The 26,665-nt window shown below is 31.8% G+C and overlaps 2 protein-coding genes and 1 long non-coding RNA gene across 4 annotated transcripts in view; 2 read left to right on the top strand and 1 right to left on the bottom strand.

Annotated features, from left to right (window-relative positions):
• The window catches only part of LOC143076429 (uncharacterized), a 376,981-nt gene extending 354,309 nt beyond the window's left edge, over positions 1-22,672 (top strand). The window contains exons 8-10 of one of the 2 annotated variants that reach the window (XM_076252205.1): positions 3,544-3,579; positions 17,684-17,728; positions 19,833-22,672. In XM_076252205.1, coding sequence (XP_076108320.1) covers positions 3,544-3,579; positions 17,684-17,728; positions 19,833-22,483 — 2,732 coding nt within the window. In that variant the 3' untranslated portion in view covers positions 22,484-22,672. The remainder of the gene's footprint in view (positions 1-3,543; positions 3,580-17,683; positions 17,729-19,832) is intronic. The other variant, XM_076252206.1, reaches the window with a different exon arrangement.
• Positions 1-26,665, top strand: part of LOC143074149 (uncharacterized) — a 638,429-nt gene that overhangs the window by 374,660 nt on the left and 237,104 nt on the right. The window lies entirely within an intron of this gene.
• Positions 8,912-12,582, bottom strand: LOC143076427 (uncharacterized). Its single transcript, XR_012978643.1, has 5 exons — positions 12,324-12,582; positions 11,176-11,239; positions 10,608-10,695; positions 9,800-9,933; positions 8,912-9,051 (listed from the first exon to the last, which is right to left on the bottom strand). It is a non-coding gene; the product is annotated as an uncharacterized LOC143076427 (long non-coding RNA).

The raw sequence follows: 26,665 nt of genomic DNA on the forward strand, positions 1-26,665 counted from the left end.
CTTGTCAGACAGTTTTCACTTGACCTTGACCTCATTCAATGGATCAGTGAACAAGGTTAAGTTTTCGTGGTCAAGTCCATTTCTCAGATACAATAAGCAATAGGTCTACTATATTTGGTGTATGGAATGATTGTAAGGTGTAAATGTCCAACTGGCAGGTGTCATCTGATCTTGACTTTATTTTCATGGTTCAGTGGTTATAGTTAGGTTCTTGTGTTTTGTCTGTTTTTCTTAAACTGTATGCAATAGGGCCAAAAATAAAATATTGTTTGTTTCCCCTCACACGACCGACCCGGTAAAATCACCGCGACCCGAAAAATTTTATTGGCCATTCTTGTCCACTATTTTTTTTTTTTTTTTTTTGGCTATCTTGGTTATTTCCGATGCTGTAGTCAACGATCGTTGGGTTTTGGTGATACCTTTCCAATGCTGTAGTCAACGAGCGTTTTAAATCAAGGTATTTTTGCATTGAAGCGTCTACATGATTCGGAATCAAGGAAAACAAACAAAATGCTTTAAACACGATTTGTTTGTGTGCAAGGGTGATCTTTTTTTGAAAATAAAAAAAATACTGAAGCATCTTTTAACCCGCTGAGTGCATCTTGATTTGCTTTGTGTCTAACCTCTGTTCCTGTTTAAAGGATAAAATCTTAAAGACTTTGAGTAAAAATGGTCTGACTCATGCTTTAAAATCTATCTACTTTGTCTTTGAACAGGTTGGGCACAAGTCGGGAAATGTGGGATACATGTATTCCCTGCTTTCAGGAAATTTCCCTGTTTTCTGGTGTGAAAAAACCCAGTTTAAATGGGATTTCATTTATGGCATGAAAATTACAAAAGGACACGTTTTAACGTTATAACTGCATCAGTAGAATTCGTAAATACTTATAAGTATTTTAGGAAATACAAAACATGAATATAAAGTGAGGCCTTGTTTCTTCTAGAACTTGAAAAAACATACAAATCTTTGTTTAGGAATCAATTGACCAAGCTGCATGATCCAGGTGTAACTGAACATAACTGAATTATGTTCACTTCTATTGAAAATTTTTATTCATTGAATTTTAATTCCCAAGTGATTAACATACATGTATCTTTTTGTCATCTCATAATTGATGATCAAGGTATGAATTGGTGAACAAAGGAATTGTTTTGTTGTGAGTTATGCATCAAATTAGACTTGAAATAAGCTTGATTTTTTAACTAAAAAAACACTTTCTATCATTAAGCATTGTTATCACAAGTAGAATGTGTGCTTTTGTAGATTTCATTACATTAAATGAATAGGAAAAAAAAGAAGGTGGCTGTATACTGTTTTTTTTAACACCAGAAAACTGTGGTGTACACTGAATTAGAATACAGGGAATACCCCACTTTTCTTGACTTGAGTCTTACCCATCTTACCTGTTGAATTTTGTACAAATTCAATATAGAAAACCATATCAAGGAATAAAATAAAATAATTTGCCTACCTACCTACCCATACCCTAACAACCTCAGTCGGGAGAGGGGAAACAAAGATATTTTTAATGTTGGCCTAGGTCTACTATATTTGGTGTATGGAATGATTGTAAGGTGTACATGTCCAACTGGCAGGTTACATCTGACCTTGACCTCATTTTCATGGTTCAGTGGTTAAAGTTAAGTTTTTGTGTTTTGGTCTGTTTTTCTAACACTGTATACCATGTATACAATAGGTCAACTATATCATGTTTATTTGGTGAATGAACATATTTTACAATGTACATGTCAGTTTGGCATGTTTTATTTGACCTCGACCTCATTTTTACGTTTCATTGCTCAGTGTTAAGTTTTTGTTTTTTGGTTTGTTTTTCTTGTACTTTAAGCAATAGGTCAACTATATATGGTGTATGGAATGATTAAAAGGTGTATATGTCTGTCTGGAAATTATCATCTGACCATAACCTCATTTTCCTGGTTCATTGGTCAATCTTAAGTTTTCTTGGTTAAGTTTGTTTCTTGGATACTGTATGCAATAGGTCAACTATATTTAAAGCATGTAATGATTGTAAGATGTACATGTCTGTTTGGCAGGGTACATCTGACCAGTCACCTTGACCTCATTTTCATGGTTCATTGATAAATGTTTTCCTTGTTACGTTTGTTTCTTAAGATACTATGTGCGATAAGTCAACTATATTTAAAGCATATTTGGTAAATGGAATGATTGCAAGGTGTACATGTATTTCCAGTTTGGTTTATCTGACCTTGACCTCATTTTCTAGGATCTTATTAAGTTTATATGATAGTTGTAGTTGAGCTTTATATTTAAGACTATCAACATAAAATCAATAGTGTGTAAAGAAGGCAAGACATTTCAGCGTGTGCACTCTTGTATTTAAAATTTTCTGGAAAGTCCGTTTGAAATCAAGGACAAATAATTATATTGAATTTGAAAGGACAAGTTATGTTTTTATACCCCTGCTTTAAAAAAGTGGGGGTATACAGTTTTACCTCTGTCCGTCCGTCCTTCCATCTGTCCATCCGTCAGTCCGTCCGTCCGTCCGTCCCCTAAATATTTGTCGTCGCATCTTTCTAAGAAACTACATTACAAGGATTTCTGAAATTCGGTTTCAAGGTTATATGAGTCAGCTATACTGTGTGATGTGTTTTCAGATTGATCACTCAACAACTTCCTGTTTACCTTATACTTTTAGCGGGGCAGGGGTATCATAAGTGACCAGTAGCTCACAGATTCACTTTGTTTTATTTCCAAGAAAATAAGGCCTGTGACCCCCTTATTTTATTTGATATTTCGACATGTACGAAGGTATTTTGAAAAGCAATCACCTCATTGAATTTAAAAAAATTCTATTGTTTGTTGTTTCCTCAATAAAAAGAATTAAGTTGCCCTAATCATGCTAATATTACACTTATAACTGTGGTTTCGTAAATTTCAATGTACATTTTAACAAAAAAATATGGTCCCAAACTTCCAGTTTTTATACTAAATTTTGAAAGTTCATTGAAAAAGAAGTCTTACAGAAGATAAAGAAAAATCTATTGGCCAATATTTAGACACCCCATCTACTAGTACCTTAAATGCTAATAGCATTAATAGTAATTTATTAATTCTTTTAACAATTTCGTCAGTTGTGTTCAATTTTTTAAATCTTCAATTTTGTAAAATTATTGATAAAAAAGTGACTGGCGATATGAATATTGTTTTCTTTAGGCCTAAAATAAAATATTGTTTGTTTCCCCAATCCCGACCAACCCTTCAAAATTGGTGCTACTCATCAAATTTTATTGTCAAAACTAAGTCAAATACTATTGTATACGTTTTGGATTTTCAGGCTTGCCGGATCGTCTGATAATGTTCAAGCTTTTTGGAAAAATAAAATTATTTCTCTACCTACATTTACCTACCCACACCTGGCTTGGCAGGGTCGGGATTGGGGAAACAAACAATATTTTTTATTTAGGCCTTACCTTTATGACAAAATTATGTTGTACAATGTTGGGTTTCAGTTATAGAAATATTAAGACTATGAAACATCTAGGCAGTTTTTTTTGTTTCAGGAATGAAGAAAGTCAAAGACAGACATGAGAAAAAAGGTAACCATATAATATCATGAATATAGTTCACTGAACTTCAGGCAAGCCTAAAAGATGTATATTTTTTCAAATTGATATTAATTGTCTTATAGCAGTTTTACCTGTGATTATTTACAGGTGTTTTTAGTCCCCTACTGACGAAGTCGAAGGGGACTTTAGGTTTGCACTCCATCCGTCGGGCTGTCCATCCGTCCGTCAAATCAGTTTTCCACACGGCGGTGGCATCCACAATGTATTAGTTGGTTATTAGGTCTAGTTTATGGTGAACCACAAGTATTAGGTCAATGATATTTGGTATGCAATTGCATTATCATTGACACATCTCATTGTCATGGAAATTAGTTGGCCCTGTCCCCTCAGTCATGGTCTATTGAATTTAAAACTTTTACTTAAGTTTGCAAGTATTAGTTTGTAATTAGGTCTAGTTTATGGTGAACCACTAGTGTTAGGTCAATTATATTTGGTATGCAATTGTATTATCATTGGCACATCTCATGGTCCGGAAAATAATTTGGCCCTGCCCCCTCAGTTATGGTCTATTGACTTTGAAACTTTTGTTTAGTTTACATGTATTAGTTTCTGATTAGGTCAGTTAAAGGGGAACCGCAAGTGGAAGGTCAATGATATTTGGTATGCAGTTGTATAAGCATTGGCATATCTCATTGCCATGGAGATCATTTGGCCTCACCCCCTCAGTCATGGTCTATTGACTTTGAAACTTTTACTTATAAAAAGAAGATGTGGTGTGATTGCCCATGAGACAACTCTTCACAAGAGACCAAATGACACAGAGATTAACAACTATAGGTCACCACATGGCCTTCAACAATGAGCAAAGCCCATACCGCATAGTCAGCTAAAGAAGACCCTGAAATGACAATTTAAACGAGAAAACTAACAGCCAAGTTTAAGTACAAAAAACTGAATTAAAAACAAATATGTAACACAAACGACAACCACTGAATAGTATACATGTATTAGTTTGTCATTAGGTTAGTTCAAAGAAAACCATTAGTGGTAGGCCAATGTTAATTGGTATTCAGTTGAATAAATTCACACATCTCATTTCCAATGAGATTATTTGACCCGCCCCTCCTACATGGTCTATTGATTTTGAAACTTTTGCTTAGTTTACATCTATTAGTTTGTGATTAGATCAGTTAAAGATGAACCCCTTGATACTGTTAAGTCAATGATATTTGGTATTCAAATTTATTGGCATTTGCAAGTCTTATTTTCATGGAGATTATGAAGCCCCACCATCTCATCATGGTTCATGGAGTTGGAAACTTTTACATAGTTTACAAGTTAATGTTTGTGTTTATGTTTGTTTAAAGGGAAGGACTTATGATAAGTCGATGGTATTTGGTATGCAGTTGTATTAGTATTGGCACATCTCATTTCTATGGAGATTGTTTAGCCATGTACCTTCAGTCATGGTTCATTGACTTTGAATATTTGCATAACTTCAATGATAACGTACTGCTATGTTAGTTTCAACATTTGCATTATCAAAATTACAAATAGACGAGACGTATCTCTGTGTGAACAGTTTATTTTCTCATCAGTCATGCCTGAAGATATTGACTTCATATTTGTTATATAGTTTACACCATGACATCGTATAGATGAAGTTAGCATTTTGTTTCAGTAAACTGAATTTTTAACCGGTAGGGGACTATGAATTGCCATAACATTTCTTTACATTTGCAGTTATCGTAGACATTACTTAGGACTGTCAACAAATTATTCAGTAATGATCGTTTTAATGGGTGGGACATTTCAGTGCACTCATTTTAGTTTTAGGCCATGTATTTTTGGTGTAAGGAAAACCCTATTCATAATTGTTAATAGGAAAAAAAGAATATGTGGTAAGATTGCCAATGAGAAAACTATCTGCCAGAGACTAAATGACGTAAAAATATAGGTCACCATACAGCCTTCAACAATGAGCAAAATCCATACCTCAAAGTAAGCTATTGACGGCACTGGAATGACAAATATGAAACAATTCTAACAAGACAACTAACAGCCTGATATAATATGTCGTATTAAATATGATACACAGCAAAAAATGACAATCACTGAATTACAGGCTTCTGACTTGGGGCATGAACATACATAATGTGGCAAGGTAAAACATGTGTACCGGTGTCAAACCTTCCCCTAACTTGGGACGTACAGTGATGTAACAGTACAGCAAAAAAAAAAATCAGTTAGGCTTAAATTAAAATATTGTTTGTTTGCCCTTTACCGACCGACCCTATCACTTCGTTCGGCCTGAAAATCTTTTATTTGTATTTACCAGCAAGATTTTATTTTATTTTATTTTTTCGTTCCTACCAAAAATCTTATATTTGTATTTCCCGCTCAAAACTTTTTTACCGGAATCCTCGGGTTTTATCTTTACGTATAAGGTCCAGTCCGTTTGATATCACCTGAGCGTTTGACATGAACACTTGCATTTTAAGTTTCAAAGCATTTGTTTGAAATCGATGTTGAACACTTTCTGAAATCATGATATGAAGTACGTTACTCTGTACCTTTAAACTTAAAGAGCAGGGTTCATTTACAAAAAAGTTCGTTTGATACAAAAGTATTTACGTGTGTACAAACTAATTTGTAAACGAACGTTGTATTCTATGTAGGGATGGCCTTTTGTGATCCGCATATCAGAATGATTATGTTAACGATGCCGCTAAATTATTTATATCTGACATGAACCAAAAGTGACAAAACCCTGTAAAGTGGAGAATATCTGGCAGTAAAATCGCCAGGTTTTCCATACAGATCACTTATAAATGTGATGCAAAATACGTGACAATTGAGTTTTAAGTCTTATAGCATTTTTATTGGAAAAAAAGGCACACACGAAATTTGTAAGACTCTAGGGACTTTTTCTACTAGTAATTTATGTCTGCCCGGACATTATCTTACCAGAACAATGTTATCTCTTATATATTTTTTTTTTCAAAACTAATAGTCCCAGCGGAAAACTTATTTGCAAAAACAAACGGACAAAAAAATGACATTATGCAGATTTTGTATCTATAAAATAAAATATTTTACCTACTTGCCTACCCATGACAAATAATATACCGAGCCAAGTTATTTTTTTTGGGGAAAAAATAAAATATTTTACCTACCTACCTACCCTGTTTCAAAACATAGGGTTGGAAAAGGGCAAACAAACAATATTTTAATTTAGGCCTTAAGGTATTCGGCCCATAATTAGCCAATATACAACAAGCAAAATAATTTTAATTTTTATCAAGGATTGTAAGTAGGGGGGTCTAAGAGTTCTTACTATGAAATAAAAATCCGCAAAATATTTGAGGTTAACAGCAGAGCTGGGTTACAGTGCCCCCCCTTTTTAGTCCTCAAATGCCAAATAAGGGGTTTTAATAGGATGTAATTTTAAGAAATCTATATAGTATAATTTACTAATCTATCTTTTAAAAGGAACCTTACATGTAACCTTGTAAAATTAAACATAAAAAATAAATTGTTTTTTTGCTATTCTATTTTTAGAACTGTGTTATTGTTACTAATAATAGAAAAAGGAGAAAAGTCTAAAATTTGTCAATTTTATATCTTCACTAGTTCAAAAGTGAATATTTTAGCAGAGCATTAAAAAATGACATTTAAATTAACTTTACATATTGTTCCATCCTAAAAAAAATTTTTAGAAACTTTTACCGTACCAATTTCAAGAAATTTTGATTTAGAATGTCAAGGTCACAGTTTGTAAATGGAGACTTGGTATCCCTGTTCTGATGTATTTTGGTATAATTTATGTAAATCTTTAGCAAAACTAACCATACTTCATATAATCTTATAATAAGAATAAACTATGATATTTATGACATGTAAAGTTCAAAAGGTCAAAGGTCAAGGTCATTTTTGGAGCTAAAATCAACAAAAATCTCCTTTTTTGCTAAATTTTCAAAAGTGTATCTGCCTATTGGTCCCATAATCTTCACTTCCTTTGTAAATAAAGACCATTTGATGATATTCAAAAGATCTTGGTTTGGTTTCAACTTTTAGGGGTCAACAGGTCAAAAGGTCAAGAAATTTTAGGAGCAAAAATTATACAATGACCTCCTTTTTTGCTCAATTTTCTATAGTAAACTTACCTTTATGTACTATAATCTTTCATTACATTTGTTAATTATGATAACTTTATGATATGCATTAGATATAGGATTAGCTTCAACCTTGAGATCAAAATGTCAAAGGTCAAGGTAATTTTAGGACCTGAAATATGAAAATTCTCTCCTTTTTGCTCATATTTCAAAAGTATATAATAAAAAGAAGATGTTGTATGATTGCCAATGAGACAACTCTCTACAAGAGACCAAAATGACACAGAAATTAAGTTATAGGTAACTACGGCCTTCAACAATGAGCAAAGCCTATACCGCATAGTCCGCTTTAAAAGGTCCAAAATGGCAATGTAAAACAATTCAAACGAGAAAACACACGGCCTTATTTAAAAAAAAATTTATCAAAAAACAAATATTTTACACACAAACAAACCACAACCACTGAATAACAGGCTCCTGACTTGGGACCGACACATACATACATAATGTGGTGGGGTTAAACATGTTGGACAATATTTATGGTTTTGCTACATGTTTTCGATTTTGTCCAATGTGCAACACCACACATCACATGAAAGCATTAGGGCTCAGACTGAGGATACATTTTCTTATATTTCACACCAGCATTAACTAGAGCTCATTAAAAAATACCCCATCATTCCTGTTCAACATTGAACTCAGTTAGGTTAATTATCTCCCATGAAATATTTCAGAAAGTGTTTATTCTACTTCATGCACATAATAAATAATAGAAATAATCTTCTTCGATGATATTAATAAACTCTATCACATTTCAATATTTATTTGTACATTATCATGAAAGTATAACATGGTCATGATGGTTCAAAGGATACAAATAAATATTATCATATCTATATATACAATGTACAATCAATATTAAATCTTTTGAATATTAACATTGATCAATAAAGCATGACAATGAGAACAGGATCAATCATACAGTATACCAAATTAAGCAGACCTATTGCTTTTTGAATCTGATACATGGACTTGACCATGGGTACATAACTTTTTTTAACCGATCCATGAAATGTGGTCAATGTCAAGGGAAAACAGTTTTACAGACATGAGTAACTTCAATTCATGCTCATTGCAAGTATAGATATCATAGTATTCATAAGAGAGAGAATTAACATTAAAAACATTAATAAAAGTTGCTGAGTTCAAAATATCTGTAATGCAGCAACAACTTTTCTCTTTAGTCTAAGGTTGGTCAAATCCCACACAATTCCTGTTATGTCTTCAGCCCCTGATGGTATTGGAGCTTTTAGTACCACATTATATCAATACTGGCTGCCAGTTTCATATTCTATCTCTTTGATATGAGAGATAACATCTTGCCTAACTGGAAGTAAAAAAGATAATTCATCACAAATTAATTAAAACTTTTAAATTTAGCATTCTGAAGAAGAAAACTATCACTATAGTATATGGTTGAAAGCAATCTGACTACCAAATGTGTTTATGTGTTGCAACACTGAGGGATGTTCCAGAAATAAATGTAGGGGGATCAGGGGTCAGAAGACACTTTTTATTTCACCCCCACCATGCATAATATTACATTTGTCATTTCAGTGCCTTTTGTAGCTGAATATGCGGTATGGGTTTTGCTCATTGTTGAAGGCCTTACAATGACCTGTAGCTGTTAATTTCTGTGTCACTTGGTTTCTTGTGGAGAGTTGTATCTTTGGCAATCATATGACATCTTCTTTTGTATATAAATAGGGGCATTAAAAAAAAAAGATTGTAAAGTTCTAGATTTCTTTTTTCTTTTTTTTAATAGAAGTCATTGACTTTCAAATATACACTACAGCTCAGGTGGATTTTGCGTTGTCCACCCGTCCACAGTGGGAGTGGGCAAACTTTCTAGATTGTCAACTCTACCCACCCATAGGAGTGGGCATGCAATTTCTTTTGTTTAATCAAAAGACTTGCAAGTACAATCAATTGAAAAAAAGCAGATAAGCATTAGATATCAATATTTTAACAAAAAAGAGATTAAAGTTGGAGTGGGCCGGTGGAAAAAGCATAATCCACCCAGGCTGTTGTGTAGCACTGTTCAAACATAATTGATTAAATGTTAGCTAACATACTCAATCAGTTGTTTCAAAGTCCGAAGAAGGATGTAGATGTATTCATAGGTCTCTCAACATTTGAAAATGTCTGCTTTGGTGTGGCATTTGGTATCTGGTGGATATATCTGCATCTTGATCTCACAGGCTAATTTCTACAAGAAGCAAATTATAGTTTAACAAATATGTAAACAGCAGAGTTATCTGAGTTCACTTAGTAATAGGCATTTTTAGTTTGATAATGGGTAATTTTTTTAATAAAGTTCAATCTAGTTTATCCCTGCCACATTCTGTATGTGCCTGTCCCAAGTCAGGAACCAGTAATTCAGTAGTTGTATTTTAATGCTGTATAACCAATAATTCAGTAGTTGTATTTAGTCTTCTCCTTTGAATTGTTTAAATTTATAGCTGATTATGTAGTATGGGTTTGTCTTATTGTGTAAGGTTGTATGGTGACTTAAAGTGGTTCCTTTATATGTCATGTGAAGTACATGTATTGGGGAGAGTTTTCATATTGGCAATCATACCACATCTTCTTATTTTCAAAATGACTTTGTACCAATGCAAGCATTATGAATATTTTATCCAACTTTATATCCATTATAAGATAAATCATGGACAAATAGAGAAACAAATAGACTAAAATTTTGATAGTGCTAAGTAGTTATCAGCTTTTAAACAGGTTAGATAACTCTCTAATACATGTAAACATGGAACATGTACATATCTGTTCATGTTTCATATCTATACTTTTTAAAGACAAGGCATAATATACATGATATAACAATAAACATGAACATGTATCTTAGAAAACTGCTCTATTTATTACCTATGCCCATCTGTGTTTGTCTGTGTATTACATGTAGGTAAATGTAGCATAAGTTCTCCACAGTCATTAACAAGCTTAATTAGCATCTCTGAAATTTAAATAAAAAGTTCCTTGTCATCATTGATACATTGATCATGTACATGTACATATAGATATACAAATGTAAATAAAAATTGGTTATAATACAATGTAAATTGTATCTATAAGTTAAGTTCAGACATGTTTCAAATAATTTTAGGTACAACCATTTATTTCATTCATTTATCAATGACACTACAACAATTGACAACAAAATTGCTATCAATCTGAACACAAAAAAAAACCCTGTGTATTATTTAATGAAAATACACACCATTAGTCTTTATACATGTATCATGTTTTGATTATTTACTGACCCCTAATGTACATTTAAATTAACAGTGACAGATGGCAGAAATACATATACAACTGTACAAATTACAAGATAGATGTATCTTCATTATCATATATAAATGAAAGAAGAGTAATACATGTATGCTACATTTCTTGGGATGATAATCAAAAATATCTCAGATAATCTGCAACTTACCTTATCAATTGTGTTTTGTAGGTTTGGAGGGATTAATGTCACATCTTTAACAAGGATGGTTTCTCTAAAAAATAAAATATAAATTTCTGTTACAAAAATGTTCTTCATTTTGATAGCACATAGATAAGGAATGTATATATGTAGCAGTACAATGTACATGTACATCATTTGTACATGTATGTATGTACAAATGATGTTTGTTAGTTTATAATACAAATTTTCTTACCAAATATAATAAAGTGAAAACTGGACATATATTAAAAAACACATACATGTTATAATAGAATAATATTTTTTAATATATGTCCAGTTTTCACTTTATTATACACTTACAACATGTACAACGCTGAAAATTAACTCAGGGACAATGCACCTTGGTGAACTTGTGTCTTATTCGCTCAGTCGTTGAATATTTGTCTGTATTTAAATTGTTCGACTAGTTATTGTATAAAAAAAATTAATTATAGTATGGATATCAGATTAAAATGGGAAGTACACGTACATTGTTTTGTACATGTAAAGTATCAACTTCTTCTTACATTCATAGAAATTAAACAGAAAAAACTCCCAGATATATACGGTCAATGGTTTGTTTGCTCTTTATTTATGTTTCTTTGTATCCTACATCATATACATGAGCATTTTACTTTTAATCAAATACTGATTAAATTATCAGATGATTTTTAGATGGATATTATCAAATATATATTACAGTATAGTCATGCTAGTATATACATGTATCAATTAATTAGTGTTGTGGCAGTGTCTGTGTCATTGTGACAAGTTTAACAGTCATTGATGGTTCATGCTACATTGTACAATACAATATGATCATACATGTACATTTTATGTGTACCATGGCAATTCAACTTTTGAACATGTTGAAGGGTAGCCTATTGTTATCAATATGTTTGTATTTGTTTTTTGCCTTGACTTGGGTGTTTGTTCCTAAATTATTACAAACATATAAACTGACAGACCTGGATTATTTTTTAAATAATCATTTTTTTCATACATGTATCTAGTTTAGATTACTATGACATCTAACGGCTGTTTTGCCAGACAAGCTGGTGTAGTGGGGCATAATTAACATGACAATGTTGTCCAACTCAAGTTTTAAAATGTTTGGATTTGTAAATGCAAATTACCTGGCACCTGCTCAAAGTTTTACACTGAAGCTTGGCATCAGCTTGGCCTTTGGTTTACTAGGTTCTCCATGTAATAGGAACCATAAGGAAGTCGGTTCAATTCCATCCAGATATACACTTAACATATGAATACAGAACTTTAAAACATAAAAATGAACGATCCATTCAAATCGTCTCCCAGAGCAGATCGCCAGATGAAAAGGACAAGTGCGTGATGTGTTTACATTCCTTCTATCAACTAATCTTCCTATGCCGGTACAACATATTTGACAACCAGTTGCATCCAAACTGCACACATTATTTCTGCATCACGATAAGACGAAGAGACTTAAATCGGCGTACTTTTTTTGGTAAAACGCCTTCGTCTGTCTTGGCAGCCGACCGAGTCGTCCATATTTGTTTACCATAACTTCTGTTTCCGGATTGTCAAAATTGGACAATTTTTCGGAAAAATGAGCGATTACTCTATAGTTAATGAAAATATACTTCAATTAAGCCTTTCTGATATTTTAATCGTCATTCTAAAAATAGTAACTATACTTTCGCTTACTAGGCGGAAAATACCGAGGTGTTGAAAAAATTGACACCTCGGTAAACTCCGGAAAATTTTCCGTAAATCTTTATTATGGGTCGGATACCTTAAAAGGGTTTATCTTCGTATTTCTATTAACTCACCAGATAAATACAAAACACAAAAGACAATAATATTAAAGTTCAAATCTGAGAGAACCATGTTCATAATATGTTGTTTTTATATTTTTAGATATTCTAATGGATCACAATGAAGTTATTCCTAAACATATACGAGGTAAGTTTATTGATGTAAAACATTGGAACGTCACTTAATTCTATAACAAGGCATCTTCAGTACATATAACTGGAAATATATGTTTTGATTGATAAGGGCTCGTATCGAGGATACATGTGCTTTTTACTTTTCACTTTGTCTGTCCATCTATAAACTTTTTTTAAATGCAATTATTCCAAAAGTATTGCTCAAAGATAGATAAAAACAAATTGTTCAATTGTTGTACATTATATGAAGACATGCAGTTTTATATTATAAATACAAAATTTTGAGGAACATCATTCAAGATATCATTTAAGTGATAAACAAGTATATTGTGCTATTCTAAATTGGTTCTGAGTGTCAAAATTATCTGTTGGCTGCCATTTTCAGTTTTTTAATTTGCTTCTTAAGTATTACTTGAAATTCTGCCTTATTTTCTGGTGTAACAATTCATTTGTTGGCCTTAATTTTCAAGAATAATACCAAATTATGTAAATATTCAAAGTTCTTGGAAATTAAAAAAAAGGGCCTCGGTGGATAAGTGGTCTAAGTAGTTCAAGTACTGTATAACTAGCCTGTCAAAACTAAGGTTGTAAGTTTGAACCTTAAACGTGGCAGATGTGCTGGACTCTAATCTAACATGTCTAAATTGACTAGGATTGTCAGTTTTCCTGTTGAAGGTCAATTTTTTCTCTCTGAGCACTCCAGTTTCCTCCAATAATAAAACCTGACCACCACGAAATATCAAAAAGTGCTGAAAGAGGAGTTAAGCTACTGATCAATTATCAAATAATTTTAAAAAAATATAAAAAAGAAGATGTGGTATGATTGCCAATGAGACAACTCTCCACAAGAGACCAAATGACACACAAATGCAAAGACCATACTGCATAGTCAGCTATAAAAGGCCCCGAAATGACAATGTAAAACAATTCAAACGAGAAAACTAACGGCATAGTTTATGTACAAAAAAATTAACGAAAAACAAATATGTAAAACAGCAAAAACAACAACCACTGAATAACATGCTCCTGACTCGGGACAGGCACATACAAACAGAATGTGGCAAGGTTAAACATGTTAGCGGGATCCCAACCCTACCCCTAACCTGGGACAGTGTTGTAATAGTACTACATAAGAATGAACTTTAAAAAACTTTTGAAAAAGGCTTAACTCATCAGATGGATCAAAATACAAATACAAGTGGACGTGGCTGGGTACTTGTACATCCAAACATCAAAAAGAGTTTTTTAAAAGACATCAAGTACCGATCTGAGAGTACTGACAGCTAGTTCAAAGCCACTAACCACTAACAAAAAAAGACAATTATAATATTAAATAAAGATAGAATATGATGTCATTAATTAAGTCTCCCAAACAAAGTTTGGAGACCTATTGTTTTTGCTCAGTTCTTATTATTAGGTCTTTCCACTTTTCCTTGGAAAGACCTATTGAATTTCTTCTGATTATTAGGTCTTTCCACTTTTCCGTGGAAAGACCTATTGGATTTCTTCTGATTATTATTTTTTTTTTTTTTCTTCCGCCTAATTTTTTTCCTTTGCTGTTTTTTTGTTTTGCAATATGTCGCTTTGATATTTGGAATATGACATCGAACAGGTAATACGCTTTTGAAACCAACTTTGCTTAACTGAATACTTTCCCATATAAGAGTTATCTCCCCGAACACTGTTTTTCTTGTGGCCACTTCTCCTTCGCAACCGTAAAAGATTACGACAAATTTATTTTACCAAATTGCTCGTTATATCCTCAGGATGTTCTGTTTCATTTTGACCGAAGCCGTATAGAGATTCCATATGAGAGTTAGTTCCCCTTTTGTATTTGAAATTTTGAAATGTATTTTAAACTGGAAAACCATAAGTGATAGAGACCTAGGGTCTTTTGATTTGAGATCCTTGGTCCAAAAAAATGAAAATTAGGTCAAGGTCAAAGGTCAAGGTCATATTTTAAATTTTGATTTTGGCTTATTTTCACTCATTTTCATTAACCTTATAAGATATCGACAAATTATTTTTACTAAATTGTTAGTTGCTACATGTCGTAACATAATAATTTTGGTTGAAAGGGTGCGTAGACAATAAATGGGAGGTTTAGCCCCTATCACATCTAAAATTATGTGTAAAGTGATATAACTTATTAACCATACATATTAGAGACCTAGGGTCTTTTGATTAGAGATCCTTGGTCCAAAAAAATGAAAATTAGGTCAAGGCCAAAGGTCAAGGTCATATTCTAAATTTTTGATTTTGGCTTATTTTCACTAATTTCCATTAACCTTATAAGATATCAACAAATTATTTTTACTAAATTGTTAGTCGCGACATGTCGTTACTTAATAATTTTGGTTGAAAGTGTGTGTAGTCAATTAACAGGAGTTTTAGCCCCTATCATATCTAAAATTATGCGTAAAGTGATGTAACTTATTAACCATACATATTAGAGACCTAGGGTCTTTTGATTTGAGATCCTCAGTTTGTGACCTTGAAATTGAGGTCAAGGTCAGAGGTAAATTTGACGTTCTAGATTATGACCTTTGCTTAAAATTCATATCTATACATCATAAAGCCATAGGAACTGACATTTTAGACTGATTTTTAATATTTTAATATCAAAATAGATATTTACTGGTGGAAAGACCTTCAATTGTTCTCTGAACAATTGGTTTTTAATTATTATTTTTTTTTTTTTCTTCCGCCTAATTTTTTTCCTTCGCTGTTTTTTTTTGTTTCGCAAGATGTCGCTTTGATATTTGGAATATGATATCGAACAGGTAATACGCTTTTGAAACAAACTCTGCTTAACTGAATACTTTCCCATATAAGAGTTATCTCCCCGAACACTGTTTTTCTTGTGGCCACTTCTCCTTCGCAACCGTAAAAGATTACGACAAATTTATTTTACCAAATTGCTCGTTATATCCTCAGGATGTTCTGTTTCATTTTGACGGAAGCCGTATAGAGATTCCATATGAGAGTTAGTTCCCCTTTTGTATTTGAAATTTTGAAATGTATTTTAAACTGGAAAACCATAAGTGATAGAGACCTAGGGTCTTTTGATTTGAGATCCTTGGTCCAAAAAAATGAAAATTAGGTCAAGGTCAAAGGTCAAGGTCATATTCTAAATTTTGATTTTGGCTTATTTTCACTCATTTTCATTAACTTTATAAGATATCGATAATTATTTTTACTAAATTGTTAGTTGCGACATGTCGTAACATAATAATTTTGGTTGAAAGGGTACGTAGACAATAAATGGGAGTTTTAGCCCCTATCACATCTAAAATTATGTGTAAAGTGATATAACTTATTAACCATACATATATGAGACCTAGGGTCTTTCGATTAGAGATCCTTGGTCCAAAAAAATGAAAATTAGGTCAAGGCCAAAGGTCAAGGTCATATTCTAAATTTTTGATTTTGGCTTATTTTCACTAATTTTCATTAACCTTATAAGATATCAACAAATTATTTTTACTAAATTGTTAGTTGCGACATGTCGTTACTTAATAATTTTGGTTGAAAGGGTGCGTAGTCAATTAACAGGAGTTTTAGCCCCTATCATATCTAAAATTATGCGTAAAGTGATATAACTTATTTACCATACATATTAGAGACCTAGGGTCTTTTGATTTGAGATCCTCTGTTTGTGACCTTGAAATTGAGGTCAAGGTCAGAGGTAAATTTGACGTTCTAGATTATGACCTTTGCTTAAAATTCATATCTATACATCATAAAGCCATAGGAACTGACATTTTAGACTGATTTTAATATTTTAATATCAAAATAGATATTTACTGGTGGAAAGACCTTCAATTGTTCTCTGAACAATTGGTTTTTAATTTTTATTATTCTTCTTCTTCTTCTTCTTCTTCCTTTTCTTCCTCTTCTTCCGCCACTTTAAAAATGAACTTGTCCATTGTTACATTTGCAGTTATCGTAGACATTACTTAGGACTGTCAACAAATTATTCAGTAATGATCGTTTTAATGGGTGGGACATTTCAGTGCACTCATTTTAGTTTTAGGCCATGTATTTTTGGTGTAAGGAAAACCCTATTCATAATTGTTAATAGGAAAAAAAGAATATGTGGTAAGATTGCCAATGAGAAAACTATCTGCCAGAGACTAAATGACGTAAAAATATAGGTCACCATACAGCCTTCAACAATGAGCAAAATCCATACCTCAAAGTAAGCTATTGACGGCACTGGAATGACAAATTTATATGAAACAATTCTAACAAGACAACTAACAGCCTGATATAAAATGTCGTATTAAATATGATACATAGCAAAAAATGACAATCACTGAATTACAGGCTTCTGACTTGGGGCATGAACATACATAATGTGGCAAGGTAAAACATATGTACCGGTGTCAAACCCTCCCCTAACTTGGGACGTACAGTGATGTAACAGTACAGCAAAAAAAAAATCAGTTAAAAGGGTTTATCTTCGTATTTCTATTAACTCACCAGATAAATACAAAACACAACAGACAACAAGTTCAATCTGAGACAACCATGTTCATAGTTTGTTGTTTTTATATTTTTAGATATTCTGATGGATCACGATGAAGTTATTACTAAACATATACGAGGTAAGTTTATTGATGTAGAACATTGGAACGTCACTTAATTCTATAACAAGGCATCTTCAGAACATATAACTGGAAATATATGTTTTGATTGATAAGGGCTCGTATCGAGGATACATGTGCTTTTTACTTTTCACTTTGTCTGTCCATCTATAAACTTTTTTTAAATGCAATTATTCCAAAAGTATTGCTCAAAGATAGATACAAACAAATTGTTCAATTGTTGTACATTATATGAAGACATGCAGTTTTATATTATAAATACAAAATTTTGAGGAACATCATTCAAGATACCATTTAAGTGATAAACAAGTATATTGTGCTATTCTAAATTGGTTCTGAGTGTCAAAATTATCTGTTGGCTGCCATTTTCAGTTTTTTAATTTGCTTCTTAAGTATTACTTGAAATTCTGCCTTATTTTCTGGTGTAACAATTCATTTGTTGGCCTTAATTTTCAAGAATAATACCAAATTATGTAAATATTCAAAGTTCTTGGAAATTAAAAAAAAGGGCCTCGGTGGATAAGTGGTCTAAGTAGTTCAAGTACTGTATAACTAGCCTGTCAAAACTAAGGTTGTAAGTTTGAACCTTAAACGTGGCAGATGTGCTGAACTCGAATCTAACATGTCTAAATTGACTAGGATTGTCAGTTTTCCTGTTGAAGGTCAATTTTTTCTCTCCGAGCACTCCAGTTTCCTCCAATAATAAAACCTGACCACCACGAAATATCAAAAAGTGCTGAAAGAGGAGTTAAGCTACTGATCAATTATCAAATAATTTTTAAAAAATATAAAAAAGAAGATGTGGTATGATTGCCAATGAGACAACTCTCCACAAGAGACCAAATGACACACAAATGCAAAGCCCATACTGCATAGTCAGCCATAAAAGGCCCCGAAATGACAATGTAAAACAATTCAAACGAGAAAACTAACAGCATAGTTTATGTACAAAAAAATTAACAAAAAACAAATATGTAACACAGCAACAAACAACAACCACTGAATAACATGCTCCTGACTCGGGACAGGCACATACAAACAGAATGTGGCAGGGTTAAACATGTTAGCGGGATCCCAACCCTACCCCTAACCTGGGACAGTGTTATAATAGTACAACATAAGAATGAACTTTAAAAAACTTTTGAAAAAGGCTTAACTCATCAGATGGATCAAAATACAAATACAAGTGGACGAGGCTGGGTACTTGTACATCCAAACATCAAAAAGAGTTTTTTAAAAGACATCAAGTACCGATCTGAGAGTACTGACAGCTAGTTAAAAAAGCCACTAACTACTAACAAAAAAGACAATTATAATATTAAATAAAGATAGAATATGATGTCATTAGTTGATATTTGGGGCCAACAAAACTTTTGTTTTCCTTTCAAATTTCAAACTATCTGTTGTCCGCCATTTCACAATGGAATGATTTTTAGATTAATACAACAGAAATGTTGTTAGCACTCAATTTTAAGGGTTGCTTGTAACATGAAATTAAACGTAAAAGAAAATGATTCGCTTTTTTTGGTATCAGTATTCATCATTTGTATCTATGACACAAAAAAATGTGCAAGCGGTGAAAGTTTTCTAGTTTGTATTTATCAACTTCTTTTATACTATTCGTATGTTCACTAAAAGATAGAATTCAAATAATTTGCATGTCACAGTTCATTTTCAGGTCATTTAAGAGATCTGAAACTCTGACTCTGAAAATAAGTGCTTTGGAATAATAAACTAGACAGTAGACTCTTAATAATTTTATTACCAAAACTATAAACAAACATAGTACATGTAGCGTGAACACATAGAAGTTACTACAAAGCATGAAAAATGACACAACAATGATCAATAATAACATATTTGTTACAATAGAGTTTTTCACTTAAGGGTAATACCACCACTGATATTCCCCTATTAGTCTTTGTTTAGCTGGCATTTAACAGTATGATTTATGCAAAGAAATTTTACCATTTAACTTTAAATTAATTTCAAACCACATTTCCTTGCATAGAAGAAACATACTTTATTGTTGTGTTATTACACCTTGAAATTTGAACTTTAAATATATATAGTTTATTTATTGAATTTCATATATATTTTACAGAGCAGTTCGAAAAACGCTTGGAACAGTGGAAAAAGGATGATCAACAGTTTGTTAGTACTGAAGCAGAGAAACATGTAATGCAAAAAGTTTTGACACAAAGTTCAGTAACTCTGGTTGGAAATTCTGGCACTGGAAAAAGTTTTCTTTCTAAGCACATTGCCCTAATAATGAAGAAACATGGCTATACTGTAATTCCATGTAGTAAACCTGAAGATATTGGAAAATGGTTTAAACATGGGCGGAAAACATTGTTTGTCTTTGATGATGTCTGTGGGAGATATACTCTTAATCAACAAATTTACACTGACTGGAAACAAAGACTTGATCATATAATATCTCTTCTGGAAGACAAATGTTGTAAAATTATATCTACATGTAGATTGGAGGTTTACAAAGATGAACTATTTAGCCATCTCTCTATTTTCAAAATGTGTAACGTCGATTTAAGTTCACAAGAATTCAGACTTAGTGCTGCTGAAAAATATGCTTTAGCTGAAGTGTACTTTAAGGAAAATACTGATGAAGTAAAGAAATTGTCAGAAAAATATGACTTTTTCCCACTTTTATGTAGCTTATATCATAGACAGAACCTCCAAAAGAATGTAAGCATTACCTCTTTTTTTAGCAATCCTTTTGAAGTTTTCAAAGATCAAGTTGTACAAATGTACAGAGAAAGTGATGCTGGTAAGATGCAGTATTGTAGCTTAGTCCTTTGTGTGATGTTTAACAACACATTAACAGAAGAAAACTTGTCACCAAAAGTTAAGAAGATCGGAGCAGTCATAGAAGATTTACTAGAAGAATGTGAACTGAATAAAGGAACATCTATCAAACGTTTAAAGAAATCCCTGGAAACACTTGAAGGTACCTATGTGGTCAAGGAGGATAACACATACAAAATAATCCATGATAAGTTGTTTGATTTCCTAGCTAAGTACTTTGGGGAGAAGATGTTACAGATTTTTATTAATCATGCTGATACTGGTTTTATTAGAGAAAGATTTCTTTGGCAAATAACAGATAACATGGGCACAGAAATAGAGTTTGTAATAAGAATACCTGATAATTATATAAATAGTTATATAGACAGGTTACTGAAAGACTGGGAGAACGGTTATGTATACAGTGTATGTCAGAACAGAAACATGAATTCTACTACATTTACAGAAAACTTTATAACACGTTTAAACCAACTTGATCTATCAAAACAGGAAGAACTTGTTTCTACTAAAGATATTTACATGAAAGATATAGCACTAAGTGGTAGTTGTTATATGGGTACTATTGAACTTGTTAAATGGTTGATCAGTGGGAATAGTGATGTTAATTATTGTAGAGAGGATGGTAACTTCCCTTTATTATGGGCAAGTCAGGAAGGACATGTTAATGTTGTTAAAGAACTGTTACTACATTCAGCTGATGTCAATAAGTGTAACAATAATGGTGCATCACCTCTGTATATAGCAAGTCAGAATGGACATGTTGAGGTTGTTAAAGAACTGTTACAATATTCAGCTGATGTCAATAAGTGTAACAATAATGATGCATCACCTCTGTATATAGCAAGTCAGATTGGACATGTTCATGTTGTTAAAGAACTGTTGCAACATTCAGCTGATGTCAATAAGTGTAACAATAATGATGCATCACCTCTGTATATAGCAAGTCAGATTGGACATGTTCATGTTGTTAAAGAACTGTTGCAACATTCAGCTGATGTCAATAAGTGTGACAATAATGATGTATCACCTCTGAATATAGCAAGTCAGGAAGGACATGTTGATGTTGTTAAAGAACTGTTACAACATTCAGCTGATGTCAATAAATGTATGAATGATGGCACCTCACCATTACAGACTGCTTGTTACAACAACATGATAGAGGTTGTACGTGTACTTCTTCAGTGTGATGATGTTGATATTGATCTTTGTGATGATGATGGATGTTCCTCACTTTATATAGCAAGTCAGAATGGACATGTTGATGTTGTTAAAGAACTGATACAACATTCAGCTGATGTCAATAAGTGTAAGAATAATGATGCATCACCTCTGTATAAAGCAAGTCAGGAAGGACATGTTAATGTTGTTAAAGAACTGTTACAACATTCAGCTGATGTCAATAAGTGTAGGAATGATGGCACCCCACCATTACAGATTGCTTGTTACTACAACAGGATAGAGGTTGTACGTGTACTGCTTCAGTGTGATGATGTTGATATTGATCTTTGTGCTGATGATGGAGGTTCCTCACTTTATATAGCAAGTCAGGAAGGACATGTTGATGTTGTTAAAGTACTGTTACAACATTCAGCTGATGTCAATAAATGTATGAATGATGGCATCCCACCATTACAGATGGCTTGTTACAACAACAGGATAGAGGTTGTACGTGTACTTCTTCAGTGTGATGATGTTGATATTGATCTTTGTGATGATGATGGATGTTCCTCACTTTATATAGCAAGTCAGGAAGGACATGTTGATGTTGTTAAAGAACTGTTACAACATTCAGCTGATGTCAATAAGTGTGACTTTAAAGGTAAAAATTCTCTCAATGTAGCACAGGAGAAAGGACATATAGAAATAGAATCATTGTTAAAGGGAAAAGGATTAAATCAACTTTCATGTCAAAATGATCAATTCCAGTGAAAGTGGCAAAGGATTTTTTTTTTTATTGTTAGAATTTGGACATGTTCCATGTGTTCATACATTAAATTTCATTTATTCAAATCCCTCATACATGTCATATAGCATGTATAGCTGAAAATAGTTTATAGTTTGAAGTATTGGCACTAGTCAATACATTGTACTTCCATTCACCTTTAGCTGTTTTGTTTTTTTTTTTTTTTTCTTAATTGTATTGTTAGGTTGCTGTCTATATTAATAAATCTCTTTTTAAGCATATATACCAATTTGGTTTTTTTTGAATGGATGGATATATCCATATATCCATATATGCAAAAAAAAACCAATTATATAGACAATAACAAAGGTTATCATGGTTATGTTGGATAAATTTGAAAATGGAAAAACAATGTCTTTGTGAATGTCCTCATTATAATCTCTTGGAAAAAATAGTTCTATAATATTGTAAAATTGTAAAAATTTTAAACCCGAATGCAAATTTCAAATTGACTTGTTATCAACATGATCAATAAAACCTAGTGGTATTAAAAATTATTGAAACATTATTGAAATACACAAATATATATATATATATATATAAATACTTAATAGATTGAACATGAAAAGTAGAAAGTTCACACTAGTACTGTCTTTTTTAAGTTTTACATCTGAATTCATACATGTATTGCCATGACTTTAAATACTAGTATCAAAATTGCTGAAAGTGGCGTTAAACACCGATCAATCAAATCATATCTCTATGACTATAAGTACTGTAATCAATAGTACTGAAAGTGGCGTTAAATACCAATCAATCAAATCATATCTCCATTATTATAAGTTCTGGTATCAATAGTGCTGAAGGTGGCGTTAAACACCAATCAAATCAGATCATATCTTCATGACTATAAGTAATGTGATCAATAGTACTGAAAGTTGCGTTAAATACCAATCAATCAAATCATATCTACATGATTATAAGTTCTAGTATCAATAGTGATGAAGGTGGCGTTAATCACCAATCAATCAAACCATATCTCCATGACTATAAGTAATAGTATCAATTCTGCAGAAATTAGTGATAAACACCAATCAATCAAATCATATCTCCATGACTATAAGTACCAGTATCAATAGTGCTGAAAGTGGTGTTAAATAGAGATTAATACATTTTTGTACATGGCCTTTTCCATATCAGCCTGGGTATCATCTCGAGACCCCAATATTAGCCCGAGACGGAGTCGAGGTGCTGATATGGGCCGAGGGATGATACCCAGGCTGATATGGAAAAGGCCATGTATTAATCACTTTATCATACTTCCGACAATAGTTTTATGTAAGGCAAATAAACAAATGCAATAACTAAAACAGTCAAAAACTTTATAAAGAAAATAAATTATGAATCAAATATACTATAATTGTACAACAGCATCACTAACTTATTTGTATTTTGCTATATAATGATATACGAAAGAAAGTTACAATAACTATGCATATAAACTTGATAAATAATATCAAATAAAACATGGTTACGAGTTGGTAAAAATAGGTTACGAGTTGGTTGAGTACGACTTGCCGAAAGTACGAGTTGTCGTGTACCCATTTTGAAACATTGAAAATATGATCATTACTAATCCATGTTTGTTGTACTATAAAATGATTCATAATTGTCAATTGCTTTAGTTAGCAAGTACTAAACTATCCCCATAAAAGTTCCCGTAAATTGTGACGTCGTCATAAAAAACATCTGACGTCACAGTGGAAAAGTAAACAACCGATACCGGAAACACCGGAAGTAACTTGCACGAGAGGCACTATTATGGGTTTTGTGCACGAGATGCACATGATATGGGTTATCAGCCCGGGTGGGAAATTATGGCTTGAGTACTTCCGCTCATTACACATATGCAAAAGCTATCATATCAATGCTAAGTATATGATAAACACCAATCAATCAAATCATATCTCCATGACTATAAGTACTAGTATCAATAGGGCTGAAAGTGGCGTTAAAAACTAATCAATCAAATCATATCTCCATGACTATAAGTACTAGTATCAATAATGTTGAAAGTAGCGTTAAAAACCAATCAATCAAAACATATCTCCATGACTATAAGTACTAGTGTCAATAGTGCTGAAAGTGGCGTTAAAAACTAATCAATCAAATCATATCTTTATGCCTATAAGTACTTGTATCAATAATGCTGAAAGTAGTGTTAAACACCAGTCAATCAAATCATATCTCCATGACTATAAGTACTGGGATCAATAGTGCTGACAGTGGTGTTAAACACCAATCAATCAAATCATATCTCCATGATTATAAGTAATGGCATCATTTTTAACCTGAAGAAGTAGGTTACAATAACTGGTCAACATGAGAGAAAAAGTAGTTCTATCTGACTTACATTTTATCATCATGATAACAATGTAGTTTTATTTTTAAGCTTAGATCCAACTGTCATTATGTAGTCCTTTGTTATGTAATACTGGTAAATTGCATTTTTTTTTATATTCATGTTATATCAATGATAAAGCATTTTAAAAAATGCTTCATGTTCAGCTACCCATATAAGGCCTAAAACAGATACATGTACTACTTGATTTAAGTTTTCATAATGATTTCTAGTAGAGGTATATCTTGTTATTGTTAGTAGTACAACATGTATTATATATATATCTGTAAGGATAGTTTTAGTAATTTCATTTAAAAAAAAACATTATATCAGTTGTAGCTACTTAATATACTTACACATTTCTATAGGTATTTATTATGCATTTAAAAAGAAATATAACGAAGTAGAATGTACAAAAGAAGGACAGAAAAATTATGGATGATGCAAATATAAAAAAAAATATTTTAACATACAAACAGATATTCTAAATTATATTATTTGAGAATAGAAATTTGTAGAAATTTAAATAAAAATTTAAATAAATAAACAACAAAAAAGAAGAAAGAAAAGGAAATAAAGATAATGTTCTGATAAATATTTTTTAAGAATTTTCGGTTTTGAGTTTTCCTTGAAGTTCGTATAATTTTGTTAATCTACTATAATTTTTTTCATAAATTTAAAAATTCCAAATGAATAAATCAGAATATTTGAATATAATCTGTTAATTTAGAATAATAAATCATGTTTATGTATTATATTAGCCAGTTATATATTTTTGCTAAATGTTATCTGTATCAATTATAGATGAAAGGCTTTGATAATTTTAATGTATTTTAGACCAATAGATGTATATACATGTATATATTTATTGCATAGTGTTTATTTTTTTTTTAGAATATGTTTATACACGTTTAAATGATTTACTGTATCTAAAGGTGAAAAAGTTAAGATTTTAAAGTTTTGTATATTTTTACCTCAAAAGAAACAAAAGGCACTAAAATCTTATAAATAAAGTACATGTGTGCGGGCTTTGCTCATTGTTCAAGGCCGTACGGTGACCTATAGTTGTTAATGTTTGTTTCATTTTGATATCTTGTGGAGAGTTGTCTCATTGGCAATCATACTACATCTTCTTTTTTAATGTATAGTACATGTATTTAAGATCTATATATTTACCAAAATAATTTATTCCATTTGGTCATATTTCTGAATAATGATTTAAATGAGATTTCAATACTAGTAGACACGTAGCTGAAAATAACTGAATTGTTTATTTATTTTGACACATTCTAAGAAATCATCAAAGCAAAACAAATTAATAGTATATTGTCTTTTAAGGAGTCTTCAAAAAAAGTAAGGCATGATAATGTGTTTATATTCTTAATAGAAGATTGAACTTTCACATGTTTAATACTACAGCCTCAATAAACCAAACAATTTCTTACTTTTTGAAGTGGAACAAGTACGTAGTTTATACTGTAGATATTATATACTATTGTAGTTTGTCATATTAACTTATACTTTCCAATAAACTTAAATACGTATGACTGAATTTTGTTTATGCCCTAATGGAGGGGGCATTAAGTGTTCCGTCCATCCGTACTTCCCAAAATTGGTTTCCGTTCTGTAACCTGAGTTTGCCTGTACTTAATATTATGAAACATATATTCAGTGCTTGTTATAACTGTTCTAGAGTGTTGCCCCTTTATAAATGAAAAAAAAAAAATATTTAGATTCCGTTCTCTTACTTACAAAATGTTAGTTTGCCTCAAATAATGTATGACATTTACACACAATGCTTATTATC

Source organism: Mytilus galloprovincialis, chromosome 5, assembly GCF_965363235.1.
Source record: "Mytilus galloprovincialis chromosome 5, xbMytGall1.hap1.1, whole genome shotgun sequence".
Taxonomy (NCBI): domain Eukaryota; kingdom Metazoa; phylum Mollusca; class Bivalvia; order Mytilida; family Mytilidae; genus Mytilus; species Mytilus galloprovincialis.